Genomic DNA, 21,230 nt, shown 5'->3' on the forward strand with positions numbered 1-21,230 from the left:
TTTCAGAGATTCTAGGATTACGGCAGATAACTGGCCTGGGCGTTAAACGAATAAGAAAAACGCGTAGAGACTTTCTACAAAGACCGACATTTAACGAAACTCGCTGCCCATGGTTTTGAAAGATAAAAGCTGCAGGTGTAGCTTACCTCTATAGAAACTACACTCCTCGGTAATATGAATGTGGACACGTTAATGAATAGAAACTTCATCATTTTATTTTAACAGCTGTCCTATTTAAATAATATCAGAAACCCCCAAATCTAAGCATCCGTCATAACAATGGTGTGCACGAGTTTTAAAAGATACTTCAAGAGATCTCTGACAATATTATCATTGATTACCTGTTGTACTGAGGAAAATTTGTCAACTTTACCTTTTCCGTATTGCTTCTCCCACTGGATTATAAAAACAATCGCTTTCTGAACCCTTTCGCGTGGTACCTCTCAAAAGCTATTATTTTCTTGAATAATTGGATGAAGTTACACCTAATCCATCGACAAACGGCTGCAGAGATAGTTAAAGCTTTTCTGTTGAGAGTTGGTGGAGCCTGTTTTTCTGTGGGATGACTGATAATTATCTGACGCAGTTACAAGTGTTAAACCCACATGAACGCTTGGAACCGTTTTACGCACTGCATGGAGAGCTGATATCCCAGAAAGTTGATACTTCAGGCTTCTCTCAAAATATAGTTAACACTGACCTGTGCCGAGTTCAACGATAGTCTGGTCAATATGCAAAAGAAAGTCGATGTGTAGCCTAATTTTGAAGTCAGGGTAGCCTATTTACGAATTCATAGAATCTTGAGGTGAAAGTGAAACCGTTTCAAGTTGATTTAGAATTTTGAGAAAATTATAGAGGTTGCATTGCCTATATCCCCATCTCAACGATTATAGAGAGATGATGCCAATATCACGACCCATGGTTAATCCACGTTTTACCATGGCAACAACGGGGAGATTGAGGGGGTTGAACACGCGATAGCTGCAGGCGCATATGCACGATAAAGCGCTCCAAATCTTCTTGATAGCTTGATTGTAGCACCACCTTCTGGTTTGACCAATAGCCTACAGCAAATGCTTGGGGGAATTTGTGTTTTAAACGACAAGTTTGAAAATGTGTGTAACAAACTTTTGGAGTTGAACTAACTGTAATTGTTATTTCATAGATTACAGTCCCTGACAAAAGTCCTGAAACATCAATTTTGTAGAAACAACTACTTATAACCTGACTTTTAATTAATAAATTGGTTTTAGAAATGGCTCATATGAAAGCTAAAACCCCCCAAATTATGTTTAATATACTAAAATAAATTTGCTTCACTGAAGAAAGATTGATCATCTAATGAACACAGAAAGGTCCGATTTTGGTAAGACAAAAGTCTTGTCGCCTTGTCATATGATGCACCCAATCCTAGATTACAGCCTCATCTGTGATCAATAATTGATTAATCAATTAGTGGGTGTGTATAAAAAGAACCCAGCACACCCAGACCTTCACATCAACTGCATCTTGATTTCTAACAACATGCCTAAGATTCACTCTGAGACCAGAGCGTTGATTATCTAGAGGCTGAAGACCAGATCCACTGCTGATGTGGCTAACACCTTCAATGTGTCTCAGCGCCAAGTACTAAGAAAAAGATTTGAAGAGACTGGACATGTTTTTGACAAGCCTAGGTCTGGCAGACCTTGCATGACAACTGCTCGGGAGGACAGTTTGTTGGCTCGAATATCCAAGGCCAGCTCCTTTTTCACTGCAGCAGAGGTCCACCAGGCCTGGTCACCTCAAGTCCCTGTGTCAACCAGGACAGTTTGTAGAATTCTGTCTCGAAATGGCCTCCATGGTCGAATCGGTGCCCAGAAACCAGCACTAAACATAAGGCAATTAAAAAAACGTGTGGCATTAGCCAAGGCCCACAGCCTGCTAAAAGGATGGACGCTGGAAAAGTGGCAGAAGGTGGGTTTCTCAGATGAATCTTCGGTTGAATTACATCACAGCTGCCGCAAATATTGCAGGAGACCTGCTGGAACGCGCATGGATCCGAGATTCACCCAGAAAACTTAAATTTGGTGGTGGAAAAATCATGGTCTGGGGTTACATCCAGTAAGGGGGTGTGCAAAGGATTTTCAGGGGTGGAAGGCAATATCAATAGCCTAAAATATCGAAAAGTATTAGCTACCTCTTACATTCCCAACCACAAAAGGGGTCACATTTTGCAGCAGGATGGTGCTCCATCACATACTTCCATCATTACATCAAAAGTTCAGCAAGGCAAAGAAGATCAAGGTGCTCCAGGACTGGCCAGCCCAGTCACCAGACGTGAACATCATTGATCATGTCTGGGGTAGAATGAAAGAGGAAGCATGGAAGACGCAACCAAAGAATCTTGATGAACTCTGGGAGGCATGTAAGACTGCTTTCTTTGCTATTCCTGATGACTTCATCAATAAATTGTATGACTCATTGTCAAACCGCATGGATGCAGTTCATTTGTCTTGCCAAAATATGACCTTTCGGTGTTCATTAAATGATCAATCTTTCTTCAGGGGTGCAAATTTATTTTTGTATATTAAAAATAATTTGGGAGGGTTTTTGCTTTCATATGAGCCATTTCTAAAACATTGATTAATTAAGTCAGGTTATAAATAGTTGTTTCTACAAAATGGATAAGTGACAAGACTTGTCAGGGACTGTAAAGGCCAACAAAGTGTCCTTTTTGTTCTAAACATGTGGTAGTAGATAACGCACTTGCAGAACAAAAGAGCCAGTGCGGTCGGCAGCCCAGAGGAATCCTGTGACTTACATTCCCAAGGATAGGAATGCAATCTGCCGCGCTTTAATCCACATCGTGACATATGCTGTAGGCATACGAAGTTGTTTTAATGGTCCCGACACGAGGTGATCTTAACCCTCAAACATAATGATTTAAAATCTTCAATCTAAAATATATTACATTGTATAATTAGAATTAATGCGCTTTTACTTGATAGCATTGATTCCAAAGGGGTTGTGTTCCCACATAAGTCAAACAGGGATGACATGATCCTTCCTTTCTAGAATAACTAAAGTTCTGAACTGATCATTCATTGTTTGTTCTGAAGTCGCAGAAAATTAATATTATACGCCAATCGGATACGGCTCGTTGTGCCATGATATGCGCACGAGAATAAACTAAACAAATAGCGTGTCCAACACTAAAAACCAGATTGTAATTTGTCGGAATTGATAGGATGCACGACCAATTTTAGTTAGTTTTCTGAACCAGCCAGCCATAAAATAAGCTTCACCCCGGGGTTATGAGACATGTGACTAGCCAGTGGAGGGAGGGTGACAGGGGGAGGAAGAAAATAAACGTAGAGGAAACAGGGTCTGGGGAAAACTTTCAACGCAAGTCTGTTACTAGTTGAGCACAAGGCTGTTGGTGGCCTTTGGTGACTATGTGGCCTTTGATACTGATCAGCTTCATCTTACATCTTGGGCCTTCCTTTCAGCAGTTTCCCCGGTTGTGCGCCACACAGGAGGCCCTGCGCTCAAAGGAGTGTTGCCCCGTCTGGGAGGGAGACGGCTCGGCTTGTGGAGCCAGGTCTGGCCGCGGGTTCTGTCAAGACGTTGAGGTCTCAGACCTGCCCAATGGGCCGCAGTATCCCTTCTCCGGGCTGGACGACAGGGAGAAGTGGCCTTTGGTCTTCTACAACCGGACCTGCCAGTGTGCAGGTAATTTCATGGGATTTAATTGCGGGGACTGCACGTTTGGTTATTTTGGTGTTAATTGCAACGAGAGAAGGGAGTCGCTAAGAAGGAACATTTTTCATCTGTCAGCGGCCGAGAAGCAGAAATTAATATCTTATCTTAACCTGGCCAAGAACACCAACAGTACGGATTACGTGATCCTCACGGGCACTTCCCAAAACATGGCCAACGGCTCTAACCCTATGTTTGCCGACGTGTCGGTGTATGATGTATTTGTTTGGATGCATTACTATGTTTCAAGGAACATGTTGATGGGTCCTGGTAATGTGTGGACCAATGTAGATTTTGCCCACTGGGCCCCTGGATTTCTCCCTTGGCACCGTGTTTACCTGCTCCATTGGGAGCACGACATCAGGAAACTGACTGGAGACTCGAGTTTTTCTATTCCGTACTGGGATTGGAGAGATGCGCGCGGCTGCGATGTATGCACCAATGACTTGATGGGCGACCGGAGTCAACGAGACTCCAACCTTCTTAGCCCAGCATCTGTCTTCTCCTCCTGGAAGGTAAAACATGTGTGCTCCTTTGTTACCTTTACAAGAAGCCTATTACTCAGTCAATATATCGCACGCGTTCACACACACACATACACACAAAGAAAATGTTCTGGCCATGACACCACGACATCCCCAGGAAGTAAGGGTGAGTGTGTGGGCTGGTCTGCAGGTGCTGTGTTCTCGAGCAGCAGACTACAATAGCAGGGGGGTGCTGTGTGACGGCTCTATGGAGGGGCCACTGCTTCGAAACCCTGGGAACCACAACCGAAACATCGTCGAGCGTTTACCGACCACGGCAGAGGTGGAGTTTACGGTCAACCTACCAGATTATGACACGGGAGCAATGGACCGCACCGCCAATATGAGTTTCAGAAACACCCTGGAAGGTACTGGAACCCCTGAACTTCGCAATACTACATCTGCCCCATGTCTTAATGTGTAATTAATGCTGTCATTGTATATGATGTCCTTGTTTTATGTTTATTTTAACCATGTACAGCAACTTTGAGAACTTTGAAAAGCGCTATATAAATAAAATGTATTATTATGTAGGAAATTACCAAACTAGATGATTTCCCACAGGAAAAGCATTGCCGTTTAGTGTGTTCTTTTAGGTGTGTTTGATTTAAAAGTCCTCCAATGATTTTGCAGGTTTTGGGAACCCTCAGACAGGTGTGGCAGGCAGTGTTCGCATGGGCATGCATGCTTCCCTCCATGTCTTCATGAACGGATCCATGTCTTCTGTGCAGGGCTCTGCCAATGACCCCATATTCTTGCTGCACCATGCATTTGTAGACAGGTAGGGGCCATGTGCATGCACAGAAAACTACTTCTCATTTTAACCACATTCACACACACTCAGACCCCCATCTCTGATGTCCTCAGTATCTACGAGCGTTGGCTGAGGAGGCATCGTCCAGATCCGATCCATTACCCGGAGTTCAACACTCCGATTGGCCACAACAGAGAGTACCACATGGTACCCTTCCTGCCTCTCCACAGGAACAGAGACTTCTTCATTTCCAGCAAGGACCTGGGCTACGAATACTCCTACCTGCTGGGTTCCAGTGAGTATGGTTTAAATGGTTCATGCCCACAACAAATACTTCAAAATAAGAGCTGACTTTTCCCTGTCATCTTCTGGCCTCTGCCCTTTCAAAAGTTTTTTTCTAATTGCTTTTCTCTTCATACCCATCTCCTCATTTTTCATTTCACTCTTTCACAGACCAGCGACTTGTGGAGTCCATGGGCCCCTACCTGGAGCAGGTTCGAGAAGCGTGGCCCTGGATGCTTGGGGCTGGGCTTCTAGGGGCCCTTATTGCCATGACCGTGGCTGCGCTGACCTTGACTGCGGCTAGGTTATGTCATGGTTTGTTTAGGCAACATGAAGGGAAGAGCTGGAGACCGTTCCTCCTCCCTGAGAGACAACCCCTCATCATCAGCTCTGACTCAGAGAGTTGTACCTACCAAAACTACAGGACTGCAATGTGAAGACTACAGCACCCCACCTGTTGGTAGGAAACTTGGACACAAAGGTCCTTAACCACGGTACATGTCACCCTCACCTCCTTGCCACCCCCAACTGAACGAATGACGATTTCATTTCAAATAGCCTGCAGTATTATTTCAACCACCAATTCATTTAATTACTTTCTATCCTGATGTAAAAGTAAGGAGAAAATGTATAAGGATGAAACACTTCACTGCCACTATGTAGGCTGCCAGAGCACATCTGGAGGAGCATGGACTAGGTCTCATTCCAAGCAGTCAATAACTTATAGGCCCTTCCAGACACACCCCACTGTTTATACAATCCTCAAACTCCTGACCATCACAGAAGGAAGCCAAAACTAGGCTAGATAAAAGGGGTATTCTTTGTGTTGGGTTGATGGTCTACAGTGAAAGGCAGAGGAATTTCTCAATGTCTCTTACAAAGAATTTTGGATGATACTGTGTAGTAATTAAACATTTGTCTCTGAAACTGTGTTCACATTGAACTTTAGACCATGTACCAAATAAAATATTTAGCACTGAACTGAGAAAAAAGTGTAGTGATGGAAAAATAAAAGTCCACAGCAGAAGAGGGTTTTGGGGAAAAACTATACAATCATTTTCAAAATGTACACATGACTTGCTTGTAAAAAATTTATTTTTGGTAGAGAATGTTTCCTGACTAATTACCGCCTTGTCTTCCCCCATAATTTTAAAATTTCAGCTGGTGGGAAACAACCGCACATTCCAAGCGCATACATTAAAATGGACAATCAATGCAAATGTAATTCACAAGATTTAAACCATGCTGACGATGTCCTTCAAGGACATGTATTTTAAGTGCAGTTGGAATGCCAGGTTAATCACATTGGAGAGTATGAATATGCACAACAAAGTATTTACCTTGTCCTTGCTTTGACAAAAGGTGTTTTTTGACCCCGTCTGAAAACAGGCATCCTGGGCATTTGTGAATGGTGATTAGAAATGACACATGGGAGGGGTATCAATCAACTGTTAAACAACATCTATAAAGTTGTCACAACAATTCATGCAAACGAAAGAACTGGAAAACATGGAACATAAAACGGCGGAATGAAAACTTATTGGAAAGATGAAGCAGCTCAAGGTGCCAAGTGTATCCTTGACACATGCAGTTCTCACTACAGCACATAGAAGATGGTTTTTACTCCCATGCTAAGAGTTGATGTGATTGGTCCATTGGGGATGGTGTGGACGTGATCCAGAAGTAGGGGTAGACTACATTGAAGTCCTAATTCAGAGATATCAACCTCAGCGCCAACCACTCAAGACTAGATCTGATTGGAATTATAATTACAGCCCCCGGTTTACCCCATGATATAGATGTATACTAGTATCCAGAAAATATGGACTAAGGCGTCAATATGGAAGTTCTACAGGAGAGTCTAAGAAAGCTAGGACTTCACTGCTGTGAGAAACAGAGAGACGGCGGAAAAACATTCTTATAGAGCTGGGGGGATTTAAAGTGACAAGAGTCAAACACGGTAGATACAGTAGTACATATTTGTTGACGTGCATTGTTGTTATTCATCGTTGCACTCCTCATCGTCCTCGACCTCTTCCCTCTCCTTCTCCTTGGGGGGGCTGCGAGGGGGAGGTAGGTCAAGGCGGCCCCAGGACATTGGCTCGGATTTCTTCATGGTTATCTCAACCTTTGCCGCCATCATGTTGACTATGCTCTTGCTCACATCAATCACCTAAGGATTGGGGAGGCGGAGAAGAGAAGACATACTTATGAACAAAACAACAGAGAATGAGACATTGAGAATGCCTTTGGGAACCAGAAATATGGAGGTCTGCATTCAAACTACTACAACATACAGTATATTTGGTGGCCAAGCAGCGAAGCTGCGGAGCCACTTAAATGTTTCTACCTTTTCTTTTTATTATTATTTTTATTATTGGTGGCCAAGCTGCAAAGCGGCGAAGCCACCTTAAAGATCCTGTAAAGTATAGAATAATGTGTTATTAACTACCCATCCAAATTCAAATGAAAAAAACACAGACACGTATGTTAAATTAGGCTTTGAAATCGTAAGAAAATCAGCATTCTTCTCTTTTCGAGACTGGGGGGGCATGTTGACTGAAGGAGCTGAAGCTCGGGCTGTAAAAATTACAGCAGAGACAGCGGACAGTCAGCTCTCCAACTACTTCTAGCACATTAGCTACCATTTCACCAAAATACCATCATTCTACACCAAGTAGCCTAATATCAAGTTAGCGGTTTGCACCAATTATAGTTGAGATACCTCTGGAAAAGTTATCTAGTATAATTATAAAAAGCACACAGAACTGAGTGATAAACTGTTGGCGGCGGTGGATGGTCCAGGTGCGACCGGAGGATGAAAGGCCGGGGGGACGATGCCGGGTACGGCTCCGTGCTGCAGGAAAAGCCGCGTGTTGGTGAACCTCGTCTGCCTCTGGTCCATGTTAAAACTGTCTGCCGTGAAATGGTCAGTGGTGCAGAGGCGGCTGTTGGAGTTTATCCGAAGCGTTCCGTGAGCATGGCTCCTCACAAAATCTATCCACCTATTTTTCTTTTCATTATCAACAGAGAACTTAAATGGCGTTGCAGCGCAGCTGGAGTTTTTGCATCCAGGGAAGATGCAGTTGCGGGTGGTGGGAGACATCCTGAAGCTAGCTAGCTGGCTGATGTAAGCTACAATAACAGTACAGCAGGAGGAGCCATTCAGTGATCTGACGTAGATGGGGCGAAATGACGTAGATAGGGCATTTTTTTGCTCCGCCCATTAAAACCTGATCTGAAAACGAAAGAGAAACTGTTCTTCGGTGTAACTCCACATTTCTGTGCAACAAAATTTTAGCGCTTTGCAAATTGTTTCAGGAACTCATTTCACACATATAATGTACTTAGAAGCAAAACATGGAATTTACTTTACAAGATCTTTAAGTGTTTCTACGTATTCTTATTGGGTGTGCTTTGCCTTCGGCAAGGGCACAACCTTTGTTCTCTCTTTATATATTTTAAACGTATTATTATTCATTTTTTCCCCCCCAAGCCTCTGTCAATATTTGGACTTCATAGACAACCTAGGTGTCAAAGGTTTTGTCTTGGTAGCGATTGAGTTGCTTGTATTTTCATTTACGTTCCATTGCATGGTTTAAGTAGGAATTACGGCGAAAAGTGGAGCTAACAGTGGCTAACTTGCTAGCCACAGTCACTGACGTGAGAACGTCAAGAAAACACGTGTGACTACCTCTAACAGAACATTAGTGAGAGGCAGTTAGAACCGAAACTGTACTGTACTGTAGCTAGTGGTATGTGCCAGTGGAGCGAGTAGTACGTGACAGTGGCTAGTGGTACGTGCCAGTGGAGGAGTGGTACGTGTCAGTAGCTAGCAGTACGTGCCAGTGCCTCCACTGGTACATGACAGTAGCTGGTGGTTCGAGACAGCGCCTCTACTGGCGCCTTGTGGTATGTGCCAGTGGAGCTAGTGGTACGTGGCAGTAGCTAGTGGTACATGCCAGTTACTGTTGTAATGATAGTGGTACGCAAGTGTCTTGTGGCAGTTGCATTGGGTGTTTGCAGCTTTTGTTTACTGTCGTGCCCGCTGCCATTTTAGAATAGGAGAACAGGCTATAAACTTTTCATTTAGAAATATAAGTTTAACTGTTTGTGCTAACAGACTCCAAACCATACTTTTGAAAAAAAATTATATAAAAAATAATTAATTCAGCCTAAACCGTAGCTACAACGGAACGTTAAATCGAATTCAACAAACGCAATCGCTACCAAGACGAACACAGCAGTAGTCTAAAACTGTAGCCTACTCTGTAGTAGTAAAATTTACCGGGGCAACTTCTCCACACAGGGCTACATCGCATTTTGCGTTGTTACTGACAATGATCGCTACCAGTGAGCTTTTAATGAATGAGCGATTTTCCACTAAATAAATGTCAAGCTTATTTACGTTTTTGGGGGCGTATTTTTAGTTAGCAGATGGTACTGTTTGAATCGCAATTCCACCTGAGATAACTAGTCCCCCGGTAACGTTGTTGTTAGAATATTCTTCAAAGGGGGTTCTTTATTAATGAATGAATGCAATATGAGTAGGCTAAATGCATGAAAATATCACAAGAAGGGAAAAACGTAAAAGGACATTTAAATCATAAATATTAGGTAAAATTTTACACCGGTCTGCCAAATGTATTCTACTATGAGGCTGCTGATTACCATTCCCTCTTGCAGGGGAAATGAGAAGACAACTATTTCAGACACTTTACTCTAAGTATTTTGAGTTGTAAATGAACAGCAAAAAAGATATGCTTTTAAATCTATGAAATCTTTATATATAATAAGTATACATTTTTATATAAAATATAATGAAATATTAGTTGTAAAAATTTAATTAAAAAAACGCCTGTGAGACCGCCTTGTCTTACAGTGCGGTCACACTGCAGCGTTTTTTAACCCTCTGCACCACTGGCCTTCCCACAGTGCACCACGCTTGGGGGCGTGTTAGAAAAGTTAATACAGAGTTGTAGTTCTCTAAGGTCACTGTTGAAGTTTGCGTTAAACGGTGTCATGGACAAGTGTGGAGACTGGGGTTAATGTACTTACAATATCGATCATTATTGATATAAATATAGGTGCTCCTGTCTCGATCAAAATACAGCTTTTACACGGCATGATGCAAGGAATCGAGATACGCTGACTGGATGTAGCATGATCTTGTCAACTAGGCTATACAGCACTTCATACATTTTTCCAGTAAAATTTGCTAGGTTATGGCCACTACACATTTACTGTATGGCTAGCGAGTGACTGCCAATCAGCATTTCAACATTGAATGTCAATCGTGTGCCGAGTGAACTAGACTAGCTAGACTACTGTAGTATGCAGCTAGCACAGAAGAAAGTTATAGCTAAGGAGCTAGCTAATGTGACGAGACTGAATTTAACACACCAGGGACACCGACAAACCTCAGCAACCCTGCGCCAGGTATATATTTTTTGTTAATGTCTCTTTAATCGTACAGAGGCGTATAAAACAACACTGGGTGTGTATACACATATTCTAAAAGTTTCTCCTACATCTTCAAACCTAAAAAATGTTCACCATGACCAACGGTTGCTACGTTACAAGAAACCAATCCGATTGGCCAACGCTAGCGTTTTCACGCTCCTCCTTTACATAAAACTGAGAAAATCCAACTTGCAACGCTCCGCTCGCCTTCCCACAATGCCCTACGCAAGCGTCAACGCTCCGCTTGCCTAACCACAATGCCCTACGCGAGCGTCAACGCCTGGTTTCATTGAAAATTAATTGGAAGCCGACGCCCTGCTCCGCCCGCTCCGCTGCAGTGTGAACGCACCGTTAGGCGGCAGCCATGCTAGAAAGCGTCATAGTAGTATTTTCGTAAAAGCACGCAAGTTGGAGTTTAGATGAGTGAAAAATCCCAACCCCAAAAAATACCAACCATTAAGTTTTGTTGATAAAGCGGAGTGGAACTGCAAGCTCAGATTTTTGATTTAGGTCGTGAAAGTCTTTGTAATTTGAGCGAGTGCGGGTCACCCATGAGACCACCTAGTCTTTGGCGGCAGCCATGCTAGAAAGTGTCATAGTAGTATTTTCGTAATTTTATCGTTCGGTCAATTCTAAACCAAAAAAAAAACAAATAAATATACATATATAAATCTATGGTATGTAATGGGTAAGACGCGGTCTCGCTCAATTTTTTGCTAAAGATATGGCGATTGCGAAGACAGCCAGCGAGTCACCAACGTTTCGACGTTAGCCTCAGAGTCAGACAAAACAAAACGCTGTGATGACAAGCCACGCTTAAAGACCGACTAACATGCACAATTAATAACAATTTCATAAAGGCAAAAGGTTAACATTGAAATCATAATAATCATTTCGCATCGTTCACATCGTTTTGGATCCAACAATTATGTTCTAATCCAAAAAATACAAGTGGTAAGATATAAACAACGACTGAATTCTAGAGGACCTAGGCTTTCAAACAAAGTATAGTAAATGCATATGCCCTGTAGTGAAATCGTTGGAACATCTTATGTTTGTGGCTAATGTACTGTAATGCCTGCTTATCGCAGCACAGCAGAGCGCAGGGCAGCGATCTGACCGGCAAACGAATTATATAAAACACTTCAAAGTCGTCTTCAAGCCATCCATTGAAAGGGTGTGTTGACTTGTTGTAGCACACGAACATAGCTCATCTTGCACAAATCCACCTAATTATTTAATATTTTAGCAGCGGGACTTCTCGGCAGTTCTCCATTGAATTGAATGATATCCCCGGTAAAGCGGAAGTGCAAATACAACGGAAGTGCAAAAAGATTTAAAAAGTGGGCGGGTGGAGTAAGGTGAATAAAGGCTGTGTAGTACATAGGCATAATAAAGAGTAGACGCCGCATTGGCTGCTGGGCGCGAGAAATGCAGCCGCCATCGTGGAAAGGTCAAGTTCCTCGTTGCTTAGCATCAGAATAAACAAGATGCCAGCACACATATTCCTGCTCATATTGGCAAACAGGGCTCAGGGGATTACTTTTCACAAGTAAGATTTAACATTTTTAACATATTTTGTGAAACTAATAACCATGTCCTGTATCATAGCTACATGTATGACCTTTACAGCAAAGCAAACTGCATGAAAATCAGTTCGGTATTCAGTTCGGTATGATTAATTAAAAGCGCTGACAGCTCATTGCCCCAGCCAAACAGATTACACTGAGTGGAGCGAGTGACCTTTCCAAGATGGCGGCCCCAAAGCTCGTCAGCGCCAGTAGGCAGTAGCTACAGAGTCTACTCTTTATTATGTCTATGGTGTAGTACTGTCCTCATTTCCGGCGCTTTCAAACAATCAGTGAAGTGTGGCTATAGCAACAGCAGCCAGCTTGCCTCTAGCAAACTTCTTTTGAATTACCCATTTCCCCCTAAATGAATGTCAAACTTATTTACATTTTGGGGGGCATATTTTCAGTTAGCAGATGTAACTGTTTGAATCGCAATTCCATCTGAAATATTGCCAGTGACAACGATGTGACAGTAGCTTGTTTCAAAGGGGATTCGCTTGTTTCAAAGTGTGTTCTTAATGAATTATGCATAGGGTGACCAGACATCCGGATTTTGTCCGGACCGTCCGGTTTTCTAGCCCTTTGTCCGGACCACAGTTGCGTATTCTCCTTTTCGCCCTTTTATCTGCCTTTTTGACCCTCCCTGCCCACTGTCAAAGCAACCAAACAGGAAGTTGCCTCATATCTCAGCAACTCTGAGAAATCAACACTAAACTTGGTATGTTGACTCGGAACCCACTTCTGAGGATGTCCAAACAATTTGGTGTCATGTGATCACTGGGCGTGGCCATAGGAGGCAAAAATGTTTTTTTTTCCAATAACTGTTGATTTGTTTGCCTTTATTAAGTGATTCCTTTGTCTCATGATATCCAGGGACATCCCGTGTGTGACACGTGATAACAGCCAAATTGATGCGGCTGCCATTTTTCTCTACTCCTACAAATGTTTTCCAATCTTCACCAAATTTGGCAGAGATTTATCGTTTTCCCGGTAAAGCCAATCAAAATGTACAGTTAAGCCAGTTAACAGGAAGTTGGGTTGTATCTCAACAATTCTTTGATGGATTCACACTAAACTTCCTGCGTGTACTCGTTACCCTCTTCTGAGGATGTCTAAAATGTTCTCTGGGTCATTTGACTGCTTGGCCACCTCACTGCTGCTTGCAGCTATATTTCCTTATATATTTTTCTGTTGCAACCAATACAAGGTATACTAATTATTTTCAAAATTCAATAGTCTATGGGAAGGTCTTTCAGTTGCTACTCACCCCCCATAAACTGATGTTCTTCTCAAACTGCTTCTCGCCCTCAAACATAATGTGGATGTTGAGCTGGAAAAGACAAACTGTTTTAGTTGTAAACGGCAACAATCATCAACATCATAATCTGCTAGAGAATGCTAAAATATGATTCTCAACACCACCAAGGTTCTCAAAACAATGCTGTTGATATTTTTTAAGATTCCAAAACTGGAAAAATCTTCCAAGTTTTTGCTAGGTTTCTATTGTAGCCTTCAGAAATAACAAGCAAATGAGGAAGAGAGCTCTTCTCCTCGTGGTCTCCTCATGTAAACCTGGTTCCTCACCATGGTGCTGTTTGCCTCCACATGGCTCATCTCTGGGATGGAATTCTTGGCGTAGATGGAGATGATGACCTGACCTCCTGTCTGGTGCCAGTCAAACCGGCAGGGAACCACCTTCTTACCCTGAATGAGGGGGGGGGGGGGGTGTGTAGACAAACACTACATGAGCAAAGACATCTCCGCTTATATGCATAGTAAGTCATCCAGCAATATTTTCTCTATTTCGCTGCCTAATAAGCATTAGTAAGCATTAGACAGTTACACAGCTGAATGAGGACATGTAGCTTTATCAAAAATATTTGACAGAACACACACACACACACACACCGTGTCTTCCTTCTTCCAGACATGTGTGCCCTTAGTGCAACCTTCCTGGGAGAGGAAGGTGTTGAAGTCTGAGGTTTTCCTCTTACAGCAGCTCCAATACTTCATCCTAGGGTGGTGGAGGGGGGGGGGGTATACACATGAATAAGTTGGACTTTCAGCTCTTGTCCACATCTCTGAGGGAACGTCAGTCCTAAGACATTGATATACAGCTAACACTGACCCTTCATGGAAGATGGGAACTCCGGCATGGTACATGCAGACCTCTTTGTTGCTGGCGGGACCGTCAAAGTTCTGAGAAGCAAACGCAATCCCAAATGTATGGTTACCCACAAAGCAGCAGTCGAGCTACACTCACAAGCACAACATCTGCATCTTGTGACAGTACCTTGGTACAACCTCCATTTTTACAGGATGTTCCAATCTTGACCTCATCTCCATCCTCCTCTGAGGGGGAAAAAAGAGATTAAAATATATGAAGACTGAAAGAAAAATCATGACGATGAAGGGGTGTGTGTGTGATGGAGGGGTGTGTGTGGTGGGGAGGTGTGTGTGTGTACTGTCACCTTTCATCTCAGTTGTGTTGTTCTCAGATAGCTTCAGTTTCTCCAGAGCTTGCTTGAGGGAGGCAGAGATCTTCTGTTGCATTCTCACCACCGGTTCATTTGCACTGGAACAGCAGAAGATCACAGGACAGTACATAAACCAACATTAACCACACAGTCAAACACTAGTCTCCTCACCAGGTAAGAAACACAACATACTGTAAGAAAGCAAAAGGGAATGGCTCACCCAGTTTAAGTAAGACAACAAAACAAGCCTTCACAAGCCTTCATGCATGACCTTTTTACCACCAATGCGTGTCTACATTAACAAGGAACTGTTTCTGGTTTTCCACTAGTCTGCAGTATCTGACGTTTGAATTTATTTAACGCAGCCAAGAAAAAAAATCTACCTTGGTCTGCATATGGACTCCAGAGGCTTAGGTGCAGAAATGATAAACTCATTGAATTTTGGTTTCAGGTCTTCAGCGTCATTCTTGTTGACTGATGTTTTCACCTCTGGCTTTACTGGTTCCAGAGGTTTCTCCTTGTTGTGTGGGCCTTTCGTACAGCCCTAGGATAAGACATCAAAATACATTATATGATAAGGTACCAAAAGAGAGGACACAAGATACAATTCTCGACAACAGGTATACTGGAAAGAAAAACATTGTTTGAAGGGCAACAATTTCAACTACACATACTATTTGTTGAGTAAATGTGCATGGCTCTGCAGGATGGCAACAGCCTTTACGTACCACTATGTTGAGAAAGTCTGAGAAATCTGTCGTCCGTCTTTTACAACACGACCAACCCTGGAGAAAAAATGACAGGTAACGTACACAAATTGCTCAGACTGAGAATTACACTAATGTACTGAACCACTTTTAAGTTGCAATTTTCATTTACCTTCAAAGCATCATGAAATACCGGCACTCCTGGATGATAGGTACATGCATCTGGGAACGAGACAGAAATGTGTATAATTTACCATACATCTGTTTGTTGACCGCTGCTGACAAACAACTTATGCTCCCGTTTGCATTATCTAAATAGCTTTTTGTAGCCAACGATGCTGGCGTAAGCTTTTGAAAACTAGCAAAGTAACTTACTAGCTGCTACTTTTTTGAACAAGCAAGCAAGTTGCAACACTAGCAGCAAGCGAGGGAATTTAAAGAAGATCCCCCAAGATCATGTTCTACTACATGATTTGAACATCATGTACATCATTGTACTACACACATAGACAAAACCTCTAGAACGAACTAAGTTTTTGTCAATCACAGAAAAATGCAGCTAGGTAGTTAGCTAACCATTCCTACGAAGTAGCTAGACTAGCAGATAACGCTAGAAATTTCTGGACTTGCACCAACGAACGGCTACTAGTAGTACTAGTAAGTAAGGTTAAGAAATAGGCTAATATAAATTGGCAGTGACATTATCAACAACTGTAGGCTATTTTGTACCAACAAAAGAATAAAAAAAAACTTTGTATACTATATCATATTCACATTTCGAAAAAGGTATACATTTAAGTTTGTTAAAATGCCCACTAGATGGCAGTGTGAGTGCACAAATAGTAAGGGCAGAGCCTCTGGTCAATGTGATGGGTATAGCCAAGGATAAATTGTGGCGCAACAGCAAGCAAAATAACATTACAATAAAACAGGTTAGGAATACACAGGGTTGAAGACAGCTGGACAGTACACAGAATAGCCTTATTCAAGAAATAAAACAAGTAATACCCATGGCAATATATGCATTATCTAAATAGCTTTTTGTAGCCAACGATGCTGGCGTAAGCTTTTGAAAACTAGCAAAGTAACTTACTAGCTGCTACTTTTTTGAACAAGCAAGCAAGTTGCAAAACTAGCAGCAAGCGAGGGAATTTAAAGAAGATCCCCCAAGATCATGATTGTGTTCTATGTTCTACTACATGATATGAACATCATGTACATCATTGTACTACACACATAGACAAAACCTCTAGAACGAAATAAGTTTTTGTCAATCACAGAAAAATGCAGCTAGGTAGTTAGCTAACCATTCCTACGAAGTAGCTAGACTAGCAGATAACGCTAGAAATTTCTGGACTTGCACCAACGAACGGCTACTAGTACAGCCGGGAAAGATAGCAAGGTAGCTAGACAAAGTTAGCTGACAGCTCACCATCAGGGTTCTTGTCTGGGTCAAAGCGTTGCCCGCATCCTTTGTTGTAACACAAAACCGACATAATACTAGCTTGCTAGCTAACCAATAACAAACAGAAATTGAATTTAAAACGATTAACTTATAAAGATAAGAACAAAATGTTACATAAGAATTGCCGAAAGACGAGACCAAAAAAAATGCTAGCAATTCACAGCAGGATGGTCCCTGCAAGACAATCATTTCCGGTTGACGTCATTAAATATTTTCAAAATAAAGGTCACCAGCCACATGCACTTTATAAATCGCTATGGGATCAATCCAGTATCAATTTATATTATAATGCCAGACATATCTCCAGTAGCGGTTAGAACCAAAACTGTACTGTACTGCAGCTAGTGGTACGTGCCTGTGGAGCGAGTGGTACGTGTCAGTAGATAGTGGTACTTGACAGCGCCTCTACTGGTAAATGACAATTACGGTTCTGTTGATAGTGGTACGAAAGTGTTTCGTGTCGAACGCCAACTGTGCCAAAACGTCTGAAATCACGTTTGTGTACACACGTCAATTTTTGACGTGTACAGACGTCAAAAACGGACGTCTGTACTGCCCTACAAAGCCAAAAGACCGTAACTCGCCGAAGTGTAGAACTGAGAAAAACGACTTCAAAGTTTTTGCACTTTCAAAGTAGTTGTCCTGCCAAATGCATGTTAGGTAGGACACTGGAAATCTAGCAGTTTGATGTTTTAGTGATTACACATTATCTAAACTAGACATTTTTGAAATTGTTGATCTTAAACTGCACTTTTGACCCATATTTTGAAGTTACAGTAGTATACCATAGTCTATCATAAGTGGTCATGCCAAGGCAAAATACAGTACTTCCGTTTCTTCGCTCACTTAGTTGCTTATCACGATATAAACTCTGTATTTTATAAGCCAATGTAACATACACGTGGATACCTGTCACAAGACTCACAAGACAAGAGTGTTTTTGATTTAACTGCCAGGGTAAGATACTTACAAACGACTCATGTTTGGGATGTTTGGTGTTGAATGCCAGCGAGTAGGCTAAGCTAATGCTAGATGTGTTTATTGTTGCTAGGTTACGTATTAGTTCAATTGAAACCATAACTCCATTTGAACGTTTTTGAGTGCCGCAAAACAAAGGCAAAGAACCGTAACTGATGTTATGGCATTCTGCATTAGATTTCTAAAGCCAAAGCAGGCTTTTGGAAGGTACGGTGAAGACAACAACCTTATTTTCTCTGAAAAACAGACGAGTTCATTTAAGATATTTGGCCACATGATAAAGCAGACCTTAACTGTTCCGAAAATGAAAAAAAATCATTTTCGACAAAATTGAAGTTACGGTCTTTTGCCTTTGCACGGCAGTGTACACGTCCGTTTTTGACGTCTGTACACGTTTTGACGTCTGTACACGTTTAAAATTGGGTGCTACCACTTCATTTGTTTCTGAGGGGAAACCAGATAACGATCATTGCAAGAGAGAAAACTTGTCCACACTCAACCAATCTTGATTGAATTAAGGTTAAGAAATAGGCTAATATAAATTGGCAGTGACATTATCAACAACTGTAGGCTATTTTGTACCAACAAAAGAATAAAAAAAAACTTTGTATACTATATCATATTCACATTTCGAAAAAGGTATACATTTAAGTTTGTTAAAATGCCCACTAGATGGCAGTGTGAGTGCACAAATAGTAAGGGCAGAGCCTCTGGTCAATGTGATGGGTATAGCCAAGGATAAATTGTGGCGCAACAGCAAGCAAAATAACATTACAATAAAACAGGTTAGGAATACACAGGGTTGAAGACAGCTGGACAGTACACAGAATAGCCTTATTCAAGAAATAAAACAAGTAATACCCATGGCAATATATACAAGTAATATCCAACACAGGGAATGTACAAAATACCTTTCATGTGATTGAGAGTAAATGAACATGTACAGGGTCTGTTTTTTTCCCCCAGGATAGGGATGGGAACCTATCAGTAGTAGTGGTTCCCAACACTGGTCCCTGGTCCATGTGCATGTTTGAGATGTTTTCCTGCTCCAACACACCTGAATTAAATAAATGGTTATAAGCAGGCTTCTGCAGAACTGGATAATGACCCATTCATTTGATTCAGGTGTGTTGGAGCAGGGAAACATCTCAAACATGCAGGACAGGTCTATAGAGGATAGAGACCTGTGTTATGCTGGTAAAAATCTTTTTAAATCTTTTAAGATTTTTTAAATGTGAGAGACCACAAACATGAGGACAAGAAAATCCTAAATGTAACCTTTTTGATCCTATAGTGTGTGGTGTTTGTCCTCGGGGTTCCCCTCACAAATGATTTCGGAGCGGCTCCGACGTTCTTCCGAGCAAGTTCGGCCACTCTTAACACACCTCAAATCAAGGGAAAATCTGATAAAATAATCTGTAGATAATCGGGACATAACCTAGGATTGTCGGGACATTACCTAGGATTGTCGGAACGGGGAAATCGGCCCAAAATCAGCCCGATTATCTTGTGGTGTGTACCCAGCATTAGTCAGAGCATGTTTGAACAGAGTTGTAAATTAGTGGAGTAAGGAACAGAGTACCATTAATTAAACCTGAGCAAGGAGCGCATATGGCCCAGATAATGTGATCAGATTTAATCTCCATGCCGCTATGTTGCATTGCCTGAGCAGCACCTTTGGCCAGATATCTGGTGCATTCCTTTGCCTATTTGGTAGGCTATTGAATGTTTGAATCCCCTCGACCATACATGGGGCATAGCACACTCATTTCTTTTTTCACTCATACTTTGGTGGTTGTAAAGTTTCAGCATAATACTTTTTCATGCCAAAACTAATCTTTAATAAATGTGTATATGACCTTTCATCAATTATTCACAATCTCTTTGCATGCTCTGCGCTTGAGTCATTATAGGCTATGGTTGCATAGTCGAGGTGCATCATTTTCGTAAAATGAATGACACTGAATAGTTTCCCATAAAATGCTTGTCTTGTTGACTACAAAAACAAATTGTAGGCTTGTGTAGGCTACAGAGTCACATATATTTATGCATAAAGTTGAACACGTTTATGAAATGTCTAAAGTTGGCCAATTTAGATTATGTAGGCCTACCTTAATATTCTAACCCAAGGGGGTTAGTATATTATGCAGTGTACATAATGCACTGTATATTTAAACATCAGTTCTCTGCTTTTTTTTTTTTTTACTGTCGAAGGCCGAACACACCACAAAACAAGGCTACAGCAAAATCTGGCTATTGTCTTTACTAGGAATTAATTAGCCTACGCACTATAGAGGCTTAATTATTATTATTATTAAATACTTACTAACCGAGAGTGAGATCATGCCGGGAAATATCAAACTGAGGCTGGAACATATCGACCGAGCGATAGCGAGGTTGATCCGGCAAAGCCGAGGTTTGATATTTCCCGGCATGACCGAACAGTCGAGGTTAGTAAGTAGTTTATTATATGGCATTTTTAGCTTCTTTTAATTTTGTAAACGAAAATAAATGGTACCTCTAGGCTAATTGTAGCTAGCTCTCAAGTCTTCTCACGCTGTGTTTCATGTGTTGCCTAGCAACTTTTCAACACTTTTGATAGAAAGCGGACAATATGGTTCTGCTAAAATGACTTTAATTTCAACACAAAATAACGACACAAGTGATTAAAAGAGTCTAGTCTTTATCCTCACTTTCGATGACAAATCTTTTCAGCATCATCTGGATAGTAAAACTCAGCAGCTGACTCGTCGCTCATTTTGAAGATGACGTCAGAGGGCAATACGGAGCCGTATTGACCGCTGAGGAGGGCAATACGCGTCTGGCATGACTCCCCATTAGCCAATCAGAAAGCTCGTACCGTTGTTGCCATACAATAAATGTATATATTACATATTTCCAGTACAGACAGAGCTCGCCTTTTCTCTACCCAGAAGATGGACTGGCCAGGTTCCCAAATGCAAACAAGTGCACGCTGGTGCTATACCTGTGGGCAAGACTTATGAAAACTTTAAAAGGTGTAGCTTGGAATAGGTTAGAATATGTTCTGCAGATCAGTTTGGAGAGGACTAAATGTAGTCGTAAATTAATTGTATTTTACATGAACACATGTTTTGTTCTGTTTAAATGTATGGATTTCAAAGGCGTGATACTCATCTTCGAATGTTATGTATGTGATCTACTGATCCGTTGGGAGGGCGGAATATTGTTTGTCCTACATGTATCCTATTTTCAGTTACGTAATGCAATAACATTAAACACACAAAAA

General features: G+C 41.7%; 2 protein-coding genes across 2 annotated transcripts; one reads left to right on the forward strand and one right to left on the reverse strand.

Annotated features, from left to right (window-relative positions):
- Window positions 1-3,437: 3,437 nt before the first annotated feature.
- Window positions 3,438-6,266, forward strand: LOC146288447 (tyrosinase-like). Its single transcript, XM_084697974.1, has 5 exons — window positions 3,438-4,256; window positions 4,417-4,633; window positions 4,899-5,046; window positions 5,133-5,314; window positions 5,473-6,266. The coding sequence occupies exons 1-5, from the start codon at window positions 3,438-3,440 to the stop codon at window positions 5,736-5,738; spliced, it is 1,632 nt and encodes a 543-aa protein (XP_084554100.1). The 3' UTR covers window positions 5,739-6,266.
- Window positions 6,267-6,378: 112 nt separating this feature from the next.
- LOC146288448 (cysteine and histidine-rich domain-containing protein 1-like) lies at window positions 6,379-17,180 on the reverse strand. Its single transcript, XM_084697975.1, has 11 exons — window positions 16,952-17,180; window positions 15,692-15,741; window positions 15,541-15,597; window positions 15,196-15,356; window positions 14,807-14,910; window positions 14,629-14,687; window positions 14,464-14,534; window positions 14,244-14,349; window positions 13,920-14,039; window positions 13,603-13,665; window positions 6,379-7,474 (listed from the first exon to the last, which is right to left on the reverse strand). Exons 1-11 carry the CDS (start codon window positions 17,013-17,015, stop codon window positions 7,301-7,303), a joined length of 1,029 nt encoding a protein of 342 aa, XP_084554101.1. The 5' UTR covers window positions 17,016-17,180; the 3' UTR covers window positions 6,379-7,300.
- Window positions 17,181-21,230: the final 4,050 nt, after the last annotated feature.

Source organism: Hypomesus nipponensis, chromosome 5, assembly GCF_054491055.1.
Source record: "Hypomesus nipponensis isolate SF chromosome 5, ASM5449105v1, whole genome shotgun sequence".
Lineage (NCBI taxonomy): Eukaryota > Metazoa > Chordata > Actinopteri > Osmeriformes > Osmeridae > Hypomesus > Hypomesus nipponensis.

Bases quoted from the DNA above. Each gene is read 5' to 3' on its own strand.
- LOC146288447 (XM_084697974.1), top strand. From the start codon at position 3,438: ATGTGGCCTTTGATACTGATCAGCTTCATCTTACATCTTGGGCCTTCC. The intron at 4,257-4,416 runs GTAAAACATGTG...GCTGGTCTGCAG, and splicing joins CTGTCTTCTCCTCCTGGAAG to GTGCTGTGTTCTCGAGCAGC. The intron at 5,315-5,472 runs GTGAGTATGGTT...ACTCTTTCACAG, and splicing joins CTCCTACCTGCTGGGTTCCA to ACCAGCGACTTGTGGAGTCC.
- LOC146288448 (XM_084697975.1), bottom strand. From the start codon at position 17,015: ATGTCGGTTTTGTGTTACAACAAAGGATGCGGGCAACGCTTTGACCCA. The intron at 14,535-14,628 runs GTACTGTCACAA...TTTGCTTCTCAG, and splicing joins AAAATGGAGGTTGTACCAAG to AACTTTGACGGTCCCGCCAG. The intron at 13,666-13,919 runs GTGAGGAACCAG...TGTCTTTTCCAG, and splicing joins TGGAGGCAAACAGCACCATG to CTCAACATCCACATTATGTT.